Genomic DNA, 12,076 nt, shown 5'->3' with positions numbered 1-12,076 from the left:
CTTTCTCTTAGATGAATGTGCGACCCTTATCCTGGCCTGCTTGTTCTGCCAATTTTGGGACTTTCTTATAATGCTGCCTGATACCTGTGAACATTGGCTGATAGATACCTGTTGTCCATCCAATAGATACTACCAGACCTCCAACGACGACCACGCCAACAACGACTGCAACTGTGACTGTGACATTGATTGCAGCCTTTTTGAGTCCTGCCACGAGACTGGTGAGTGCCTGGAACTTGCCATGGAGATTTCCGAAGTCTGTTATCGCTAGGACGAAAATAAAGAGGCAAAATTCCTCCCAACTGCCTGCAAGTGAACTGAGAGAGTACACAGGAGTTTTGTTGGTTTGGTTTTGATGGTTTGTTGTGTTTTGTTGTGGGTTTGTTGTTTTTTTTTTTAAAGATTATGATAACCAGAGCCTTTGCCAACCAGTACCATGCTGGTCCCACCCTGAAGGTCTGTAAACCTGCACTATTCTGGTTGTATGATTCCACAAACTGCTGATCCAATAAAGGGAAAAAAAATAAATGGGTCTTCTCCTTTGCCGTAGATAACAACAGAACTCCTAAGTGCCAAGCATGCTTGATGCTTTGCCCACTGTCAATCCAAGGCTTTTATAAACCTCTAATTGCTTCAAACACAGATTTTCCCATTCATAAACACAGGACAAATTAGGACATCATTTTAGGACTGCTATATATTAGTTCATCCTCCTAATGGATTCATACCTAAACATGTATTACACATTGTTGGTTATTATTAATAATTTATGATATAGCATCATTTTATAATTAAAAATGTATTTATCCAATCTCTTAAAACACATTCACATGCTCAGTTTAGGTAGGAAAGAAAATTAAATGAATTTAGAAACCATGCTATCAGTAATTACAGCAAATGCCTCTAAAAATCTCCAGTGAATTTTGTCAAGGAAGCTTTTTAACAGGGCAGTGCAATTTGGCAGTGTATTAATGTGTGTGCCTATGGATAGGTAATAGCAGGTTATGCCTGTTGTTCATTAGTTATAAGAAAGGGTTCCTTAAGTGTAATTAGTCTAAATGGGAATTGACTGCACACTTCCAGAAGAGAACTGCCCCACGGATGGCCAGTAACTCCTTTGCCTTGTAGGATTTCTGCAAGCAGCAGAATATTGCCAGCTATTGCAATGGAAATCTGTGCCACCTGTGCACAAAAGATTACAAAACAGCAGTATCTGTCCTCGTTGTGCTTTCAAACTCTCTCTTTTCTGATGGCAGGTCTCCTTCATAAAAAGGAAATTCATATTGTACATTACACAGATGACACCAAAAGCATGTAAATTCAGCTGCCTGAGGGTGCAGAACACATGTACTCAGCACAGAGGAAAATACAGGGTTGCTTATTCACGTTATTTATAGACTAACAACAAAGACAACATTTGCTTTGTATAGGCACTAAAACTTCTCCCAAAAACCCATTGGGTTTTGATCTTAAGTCTCCCAATACTGAACCTTACAACTAAATTCTCAATGCAACATATGGGGCCACAAAGGCTTGGGTCGTTCCACTTTCTTCCATAGGTTGTCCTTGACAAATGGCAAGTGGGCACGTATGGATAAAGACATTGACCTAAAGCATTTAAGAGTGAGAAAAGGAGAAAACCTGCCCCACAAACCGTTTCTTAGAGAAGTACCTCTAGATATGCACATTGGCAGTCCTCGCTCTTGATGCTGCCATCCAAAAGAGGAGGTCTCATGTGCGATGGCAAGAAGGAGCCCAAGAGAGAAAACCAGAGGGTTGCATACCCCAAAATGCTGCCAGTGAGGGACCCGGAGATAGGAAACTTCTCTTGCAAGCCAGGATGCCTTGTTCCAGCTCTGAGCTTGCAAGGTAATTCACATTGACTACACTGGGATCATCCATGGCGAGTGAGGTCTGCAGGCATCAGCTGTGCAGCTGAATTAAGGACTATTGGCACAAATTATTATTTTTTTTAACTCTTATTTTAGGAAACTATATTTGAAAGAGCTTTTTTTCACATCATAATGTATAGGTTGGCAAACTGAGGTCACGTCTAGTCTCGGGCATGGGTAAAGTCAAAGACAAAATTACAATGGTCACGGCCATGGCTAGACAGGATGTCCCAACAATATGAATTGAATCACACTCTGGGTTATATTGAGAGCTGCTGTTGTAGTGAATGGTGGTGGTGTAAATACTGCAGCATATCTCCTTGCCCAACGTGTACAATGGTACATTGACAGGTTTCCTGTTTTAGGAAGTAGATTTTTAGAGGTTCTTCTGTAGGAGCAATTAAACCTTAAAAAATGTGCTATTTCATACAAGGTACTAGAAGCAGCCACTTATGAAAACTTTGCTTTCTGTCATAAAACTGTTAATTGCAACATTGTGTTTTCATGAGACACAGGAATTCTTTAACACATTGACACCAGAGAAAGTCAGTCACACTTTTCCATTACCTGTTCCAGAATCTGGGCTTTCAATTTGGAGAGCCATCTAATTCCCACACTGAACTGGCTTCCTAGGCCAGAGAAATACCCATTTATCAGATTTGAATACAGGCAGACATTCCAGTGAAACAGAAATATGTGGAACAATTCAAGGCTGTCTCTGTGATTTTTATTTACTGGTAAGGAAGGTCTGAGTGCTTGAGTAGGAGGCGTTTGGGTGGATGGCTGTTCTCAACATGTTGGACTCAGCTGTGCTCCCAGAGAGATGTCAGCTCCCCAGTGTGTGAAACCAGCTCCTCAGAACAACAAATAGAAGTTACCATTTTGCAAACGGGAACATGGCTCCAGCACAACGCCTCTCCTCAGCACCATAAATGGGCTGACAGATTGGCTGGGGGAAGAGAGAGGCAGAGATAATAACAAAGAGCTGTTTTGCTACCCTCTACAGGAGGGAACATTGGGATGCTCTCTAAGGATCTTCTCTTAAAAATGACCCAGCAGTCTCATTCTTGAGAGAAAAGTGTCTTTTCACCTCCTTCCACTGTGTTCTCAGGACATTATACAGATTATGGTGTAAACTCTTTATAGCAGTAATTGTTATTTTCTCAATATTGTCCCGCCCACAGAGAACTGAGCATGGAAGTCCTCAGGGTGCTTCCAAAAGGCTGAAGACGAATTATCTCAATGGAAATTAAATTCTCTGACTGAACATGAGCCCTTCCATAAAGTCAGTCTGGTGCCTTACTCTCCATGCACACTATGAGTCCTTTCAGCTACTGGGCTAATAAAAATTAGCCCATGTACACCTCCAAATATGGAGATGGAGCATACTACTTTATCTTGACTTTCCTCTGCTTCCTAGAACATTCTGGATGTTCATACTCTCTTAAGCAATCACAAGCAGAATGTCCAACATCTTCCAAATGTCAAGACAAGACACAACTCCACCTTAACTCCAGTGGTTTGGGATTAGGCTGAGAGCTGGAGCTGAGCTTTGCTCATCTTCTGTTCTCAGGAAGAAAGCAAAATACAGGAACAATTAAGATGTTGACAGTTATATTTCTGCTATTGTTATGCTTGCACAGTATTAAAAAAATGTTCACTAGTGTTGGACTAAGAATGTATCTATTAAATTTTTCTTTAAATTATATGAAACGGCTGGTTCAATTCTATGTCAAGCTGTATTTTAGGCCCCTGAAATGCAAGATGAATTTCCTGTTATGCAAGAAAATAAGTTTAGTGAACAGATTGGGATTTCCAGGCACTGCTCCACTATAATTCACAGTAACTGAGTATTAATCATGATTAATAATCTATCGTTCCTGTGGTTTAGAAAAAAGAGGGGGGATGGATGGAATAATTGAGAAACTGCACTTTCTCTTAGCATGTTTCATATTGTTGCACGATGGAACAATTCTATGGAATTCATTATTCTGCTGGTAAAGATCTAGATTTCCTCAGCATTTCATGTTAAGGAAATGCCAGAACGCAGAACTGGAATGGCTGCCATCTGATGCATGTTCCACGGCCTGTGCAAAATGAGGAGGTGGGTGCAAGCCAATTCAGAATGGATGTGTGCCCATATTACCAAAAAACCAGCATTATAACTGGCACCCTTAGGAAAAATGCCAAGGTCTGAGTGTAAACAGAGAACTTTCTGTCCCAGGAGCAAGCTCCTCCCTGGTCAGAGTTGAAGCACAAAGAAAGAGCAATGCTGAACTGCATTTGCTGCCTCTGTGAAGGGCTTATGTCTCCTGAGGCAGCAGTTGGTATCTCAGAACTCTTTTAAAATAAGGACAAAATTCACTCTTAAGAGACACACTCATTTTGTCCCCTCCCGCCACATCATTAAAGTCATCATGGAGGTTGCACAAATATAAAATGAAAGAGTCAGCCATTGCTGCAGCACAGAATTTGTCCTCTTTCTAGGTGCATCCAGAAAAAAAAAAAAAAAAAAATTGTCAGTAAATAAAAACTGTCTACTCATCAATCCCCATTTGAAGTCTAAGAAATCTACAAATCCGAAGGTGCCAAAAATCATGGACTTACCATCTCTTAGTGCTTTCCAGAGATGAGTCACCATTCTCCTTGTGTTGAAGAGGGATTGTGGACTTCCAACAGACCAGTTCACAGGCCACTACAAAAGCTTATAAAATAAAAAGAAAAAAACAGATGATGTCTCAGGGACATTCTGTTGGTGCCCCCATTGAGCTGAGCAGGATAAGTGACAGAGATCTTGGAAAAGTCTGCTTCCTCATGAGAGAAACTTGCAACTGAAACAGTCACTCACATGCTCATGCCACAGTATATTTAAATGGTTATGGCAAAAAAGAGAGAGAGAAAAAAAACCCCAATCTTATACAACCACACACAAAAAAAATCACCATCAATATAATTAAAATGCAGACTGAATTTATATTGCCAGTTCTGCCATGATTTCTACAAAGTAAAAAATAATACCAGAGAGCAATGAAGAAAATATTGTATCAACTATATAAAAAGCTTAAGTGGTTCCATTAGCAAGCACAGCTGAGAAAAGACAAGATTTAAATCAAAATTATGTATGATAAGATTATACAGCCAAAGGGATGTGTCCATTTTAGAAAAGATACCAGGCAGGGACAGAAGAAACAAAACAAAAGTAGGATTTTTGTTTTATGCTGTAACACATTCTATTTTACACAGCATTTTAAAAGCTGATGGAAACATCCTGATAGGTCCTCAGTGTTACACTGGACTTGTTTTAGGTAAATCACAAGTGTGCAAATAATTTACACCCTTTGTTCATCTTGATTGCAGTACATTTGCATCATTTACTCCCTCAGAGAGTCATTGTGCCCTGTTGCTTGATACAATCATCATACACACAAAGTCTTCTGCTCAGGAAACAGCAAAGCTGCCCACAAAACCACAGTTTCAGCTCCTCAAAATTTTGGGGGTGTTGAAACTTGTCTTTGTTCCACACGGAGGATGAAGCAAAATGTGCTGAAGGTTGTGTTAAATGGGACAATCAGTTGTTTAAAAAAAAAGGGTTAGGTTTTCTAATCTTTTGGAACAGGAGAGTTCACCTGGTGTTTTGTGAGCCCTTGCATCAAAAAATGCAGCCAGAACAATCTCCTTCCAAGAAACAGTTTTGCATAGTACAGTGTTAACAAAGTCTATTTTACATATATATATATATATATATATATATGAAGAGAGAGGTAGATGAAGGATTAAGAAGCAGAAGGAGATGGGGTAACATTGGTTACTATAATCAATAGCAGTTGTTACTACCTCATGGCCTCCAATTGCTCCCTGGAAGAATGTTCTCCTCTCTGGGTAGTCCTCGTGACTCCTGCAGCACCAGAGACAAGTGAGCCATGGTATGAAAGCAGGACAAGCATCAGTTGAACTTTTGCCCCAGCTCCTGAAGGTCTCTGCTGCCTCTTGTGCTTCCCACTCCTGCCCTTGTTTACAACCAGATGGTCTCTCTGAAATAAGCTTCGTTTGTAAGGGATTCCAGCACAGTTCAAAACCTGGAGTGGAGAAGGACAAACATCAATATTCATCTTCTCAAAGATATAACCAAATATTAATCCATTTCAAAACTCTTCATTTTACTAAACATTTCAATTTTTCCTGTAATCTATAACCCATGCATACCATAAAGTCATCGCTGAGAGGGGAAGCTGGAAAAATCTAGCTACCTTTCCACATGGAAATCAGAAGATATATTTTTAGCTACATTAAGCCAACTGCATGCAGCTCTGCACACTTATGTAATTCCAACATAAAGATAATCCAGAGGGAAAAAAAAATCCAGAGGAACAAATCCAGTTCTTAGTCATACAAATTTTCCTATAAGTCCATCAAAACCCATTCCAAAAATGTCTCACTCTCTCTGAGCGCTAGAGTTGGAACGAAAGAGTGAGTCCTTTAAAATGCCTCTGGAGCTTCCAGGGATGTTAAATCTAATTGCCCTTAGCACAGCACCGATCCACAAAGGTTTAAGTCATGGAAAATGTATTTTACCTTTATATGAGATATACTACACAAAGTTTATCCTGGCAGAGTGAAGTCAGATCTAACTTGCTTGGTGCTAATTTCAGACAGGAAGAAATTAACCTTTGATGCCTCACTTTAACTAACCAGGCCAGAAAAATGTGTCTTCTCATTGCAGACATACAGTTTTATATTAAGTTATATGACACAATAGGGTATGGTAGGATAAAATATCCGTTTGTGCAGTTCAGTGTATGTGTGTACATAGAAATCCATATTTATACTCATGGATATTTAGAGCAATGACTGTGTTCCAAGAAGCAAGAAATTACATAGAGTGGGCAAAGATTAACTGTGATAGAAACCTTCCTAAAACAAAGCCAGACCCAGCACTATTTGTTAATAACTTTAGAGACTATACAGTTGCCAAAGTTCAAGCTGAGCAGAAATTTTCCAGTAAAATGTTTGATCATGACACAGTGACCACTTGCTAAAGCAGACCTTGCAGCATCATGGGCAAGGTAGAGCTGGGAACTGCTTGTTTCCCTGGAGGGTTCCACAGAAGAAGAACAACCCAGGTGTTTTCCTGGGAGCCTGGGAAGTCCTTGAGAGTCAGGTCAACAATCTGTTTCATTTCACTAAAACATAAAATAAGAACTAGAACAGAATCCTTCCTTTCTTTCCAGAGTGTGTTTTCTTTGATGATCCTTTTACATTAGTTCTTTCATTTTCTAACATCTATCTGAACTGGTGTTTTTCCCCAAACTCCAGAATCTCTGGTGGAATAAACCCCCTAATCTTTGCCTGTAACAGCTCTGTCACAAGCACTGCTTCATAGGCATGGGGGGAGACTCTGACCCAGAGAACTCCTAATTTTAAAGATGAAAGAGGGAAGACTGTACAGTCTGCAAACAGGAAAGAACAAAGAGACCAAGCGTGGATTTTTTTTCCTCCAAAAACTTCATTTCTCAGCTAGAAATCTGATCTGCAGCAAGGGAGACCAAGGAACAAGCCACGTTTACAGCACAGTCAAGGATGCCGTTCCCTCCATTCAGTGCCCTGGCACCCTGAGTGCTCCTGAGCTCCTGTCCTCTGTATAGGCCCAAGCAAACTTAAGCAGCATTAAGAGTGAAAAAAAAAAAAAAAGGGTGTGGGGGGGAAGAATTTGCAATGACACGTCTTCTTAACCAGCACCATGGAAAAGTCACACTGCTCTGCATACAGCCTTCAGGATTGTGTCTGTAACACTTGAAATCCTGCCCAAGTCTGGCTTCGCTCGCACTAACAGGTACTCTCTGTGCTTCTGCATCTTTTCCTACAAGCAAGTGTTGCAACTTCCCTGTTGCGACAGCTGTAACAGGCATTCACTTGACTGTTTTTCCTTAACACTCCCGATTCCTTTTATATCTAGTTGGGAGTACACTCAAGAGCTAATGGCACTTGTTCAGCCATCCAGAGAAGGCTCAGCGTCGCCTTTCTGGCTGTTTGAGTTTCTTCATCTTGGAAATCTGAACTTTGCCAAGATCCAAAGACCTGATATGTAGCTTAGATTCATCTCTCTCAAGGTCAGAAGGCACCATTAAAATAATTTGGCAACACAAGATCAGCATCTACTTGGAGAAAGGAGGTTTTAAATCATTCATTCTTTCCTCTCCCTTGTGTTTGGGCAGTAAGAGGATTCCAGGTGCCAGATGATGAAGTCACCACTGACAGATGAGACAGGTGATAGACCAGTATCCATGTGCTATCACTTCTAGTTTGGTAACCTCAAAGGATGTGGCTCATCCTGCATAATAGTGATCGACAGCTGCTGGTGTTTGCTCCTTGGTCACCACAGGCTCCTTCTGCCACTGTCTGATGGAAAAGTCCAAAGGGGCTGTGCCGAAATGTAGCTTTTAAGGCTTCATAGAATTTCATAGAATCATAGAATGGTTTGGGTTGGAAAGGACCTTAAAGATCACCTAGCTTCAACCCCCCCTGCCATTGGCAGGAACACCCTCCACTAGACCAGGTTGCTCTAAACCCCATCCTTGAAGGACCTGCTTTGGGGTCTCAGGCCATAAACACTTTCTGCTGGTGGCCCTAGGCGTGGTTCAAAGCGTTGGGAGCAGCACCAGTACAGTCCTGCATGATGGCAATTAGTCTGAACTGCCTCGCAAGCCACTTCCAAATCTTTCAATCTATGAGTGAAAAATGGCTTGAATAGGACAGGGAGAAATGACACTAATAAGCCCTATAAACCCTTTGGTAAGGCAGAGCAAGGAGAACTGCAGGGGAGCAAAGGGATTTGGTGACAGCCAAAAAATTCAGGAACTCCTTCAGCAAACAGGGAGAGAGACATCCCACCACCCAGGCAGGTCTGACATAAGGGTTTTGAACAGGAGCCTTCAAAGTTTTATTACTAGGCTCCTTTTTGTAAGGCAGGGCACAGCAAATACTCCATGCAAGGCTTCTGTGGAGTAGAACCATAAATATCCAGCCTTGCAAATATCCTCACCAGCCAAGCGTGGAGCCGAGACATGCAAAATGAGGGCCCGTCAGCTCAGTGCCAGCACAACAGAAGGCAGAAGTGCTTCAAGGAACTTGTGACAGGTTCCCTGGATGCACCAATTCGAGACGGGCCAATCCCTGCTCAGAATGTGCAAACTCTCACACTCCTTGGCATGACCGCGCAGCCAAAATGCACATTTTTTTAAAAAAGGATTCAGAGAAAACACGACCAAAGGGACAGGAACGCAGAAGAATTTGGCAACGGGAAGCAGATGCTTCCTGGGGAGGAGACAGGACTTAGTTCGAAAAAGGTTTGAGGGAAACTTTATATATAGCAATGAAGTTACTGATGTCTGTTTTATTGCAGAATATCTAAATTTCAGGGGGGACTGTGCTGTCAGACCTAGGAAAGCATCCCTATGAGGCTCAACTGGCAAGGTGAGGTGGCTTTGGTGGTATAAATGTCAGTGCTCTGGTTTACCTCCAGCAGCCACTGCAGCCATCCAGCACAACCCAGGTTACCCAGGGCTGGGCTTTCACTGTTCTCTAACAACCCCTTGGAAACCTTGGGGATGCCTACAGTGAAAGGATGAGCTGGTGTGCAGGGCTGGAGTGGGAAAGAGAGAGAGAGAGAGAGAGAGGGGAATGAGAGGGAAGAGAACTGCATTTATGGCACAAAACAAAAGTGCAGAGGCTCAAGATGAACTCCAAATTTGCTGGCAAGAAAGAAAACATGACCATCAGCTTTGAGGAGACAGGTGGTACAGTCCAGGCTTGCTGCTGGCTGGATGGTTACAGTTTTTAGTTGAATATTGCCTCATAGCTGTAATGGTGTTAAAGCACTGAAGCAGAAAGAAAATTAAGAACAGGTTGACCTGTGAGGGATAGAGTTACCTACCTACAAGAGAGAGAGAGAGAGGACATTGTAGGGGAAAGGACCTAGGACATGGTAGAAAGTCCTACAAGAGCAGGAAGAAAAAGAACATCCCTGTTCTCCTTTATTGCACTAAAAAAGGGCTTGCCTCCATCCAAAGGGATCTTACTTTACTTCCTTCTCATAGGCAAGTATGAAATACATTATTCCAAATGGACCTCAGTTACATCCTGAGCTGAGCCTTTGCATCCTTCAGTTAAAAAAAATAGGGCACTTGTGGGTTTCTGGGCCTCAGTCCTCTTCATACTGGTGCTAATTTTATTTTTCAGGCTGAACAAGATCACTCCTCATTCACATCTTAGGGCCTCCTCATAAAATTAGCCTGGGAAAGCAAGATAATTGGACTGAAAGTTTTTGGACTTGGCTTTGGAACACTCCTAAAAAGCTCATGTTTCCTTGAAAATACTTTGCCTTTGACCAAACGAAACCTGCTCTATTTCCACTAAGTGTCACAAGATCATACCTCCCTCTTGGGGGACGGGAGAGTTTCCTTCCTATAAAGCTGGATTTAAAGGCCAGCTGCACTCCTGAGGCTTCAGCAAAAACCAGCAGCCTCCAGCACAACACTTGCCAGGAACCAGCATCTACACGGGTTCACAAAGGCTGTAAAACATCTTGTGCAGAGTCGGGGAGGGGATGCCAGGGAGCTTTGCCAAACACTTTCTGCCATTTGCACCTCTGCCAGATGCCTTGCAGCTTTTTGCAGGGGGTATCAGATAGTTACCCTGTGGCAGCCCTGGGAAGCAGGGATGTCCCTCCTGCCTTCAGAGAAGGGCTGGGCCAGAGCTCATGCTCCCGAGGAACAGCATTGGTTTTGTGATGTCTGCCTAGAGACTAGGCTATCTCATGCCTGTGGTGAGAAAACTTTCATCTGAGACACAACTGAATTCCAGTCCTGCCACAGAATCCATTTGCAACCCTGCTGACTCACACCATACTCCTGCCTCAGTTTCCCAACAGAAAAAAATGTTAGTATGTCCTTTGCACAGCTGTCTTGGGCACTGAAGGGACATCCAATTCTGTATCATGTAGTTTAGAAACCAAGAAGCAGAAAACCAGGAAAATACAGGACATGAGCTGTCCTCCTTCTGAAGAGGACTTCAACTTCTGCAGAGGTTTAACATTGCTGCCCTCACTGTCCTACAAGGACCCATGAGACAAGCTCTTCTCCACACCTAACAAGAATCTTTGTCTTCAGGAGAAACAGATTTTCCTAATCTGAGATGTAGGTGGAGGGTCTTACAGGTAAGAAGTTTCTTCTTACCTAGAAGGAACAAAACGTGGAGAGACAGGGAACCAAAAAGGGAGCTTACTTGGGTTTTGCCTCTGCTCTGAAAGGAGCAGAGAGGAGCTGCACTTGTCTGTTGCAGAGAGAGCAGAGGCAGTTTCAAGTGCAGGAAATTTTAAGCAGTAGGGAAAAGCCAGTATCCTGGCTGGGGCAGGTGGTGGGGAGCATCCTGCACGGCTGGAGAGGGACAGACAGCAATGCCCCAGCCAAGCGCTGGGCAGAGAAAGAGAGGTGGAGATAAGCACTCTGCAGATGAGTAGATTTTACCCCAATTAACTGTCCCCCTCCATATTTTGTTTCCTTTGCCAGTGGCCATTCCTCACCTGGAGGTCCTGGCAGCCTGAGGTGAAGCAGCAGGTGCTTTGGCCCTTCCCCTGGCAGCAGGGCAGCCACAGCTCCTCAAAGCTGCAGTGAAGCAGGTGAAGAATAATTTCTTCTATTGGAGGAGAATTCAAAAGGCACAGGGGCCACACAGACATCCAGGAAGGCATAAGTCTGTTTGAGGGGTTTACAACAGAGGATGTCAACAACAGCAGTGAAGAAAAGATGAAAGAAGACACAGAGAGATATGGGATATTCTGTGACTCAAGCAGCCAGGCATTAATTTCTTACATCACTGTGATTTTCTTTTTTGTTTATAAAACCATTTGTTTAACCAGCCTCAAGTCACCAGCTGCCAGGTCCTCTTCTAAAACCACAGAAATATTCAGTTTTGAAAGGGAAACACAAAGAACAAAAGTACCTTCATATTTCTGAGCAAAATCAGCCCCCCTTAGAAAGCATGGGCAAGGGCAAGTCTCAGACCAATGCTCTTTCAGGTCAACCTAAATCTGTCCTGGCTGTGACATGAGCACAGCTCTGCTTTATCCCCTGCTCCTGGAAGCTGCCTTCCTCATGCTGAAGTGAGTGTCCCTGCTCATGGCAGCCAGG

The 12,076-nt window shown here is 42.7% G+C and overlaps 1 protein-coding gene across 1 annotated transcript in view; it reads left to right on the top strand.

The window, feature by feature from the left end:
• The window catches only part of MDFIC2 (MyoD family inhibitor domain containing 2), a 32,316-nt gene extending 32,007 nt beyond the window's left edge, over positions 1-309 (top strand). Inside the window, exon 4 of the mRNA XM_051627885.1 lies at positions 12-309. Within this exon, the coding sequence (XP_051483845.1) occupies positions 12-271 (260 nt within the window). The 3' untranslated portion in view covers positions 272-309. The remainder of the gene's footprint in view (positions 1-11) is intronic.
• The last annotated feature ends 11,767 nt before the right edge of the window (positions 310-12,076 follow it).

Source organism: Apus apus, chromosome 9 (assembly GCF_020740795.1).
Source record: "Apus apus isolate bApuApu2 chromosome 9, bApuApu2.pri.cur, whole genome shotgun sequence".
Classification (NCBI taxonomy): Eukaryota; Metazoa; Chordata; class Aves; order Apodiformes; family Apodidae; genus Apus; species Apus apus.
Note: the sequence above shows the minus strand (reverse complement) of the source record. Positions and strands in the feature narration are given on the sequence as shown.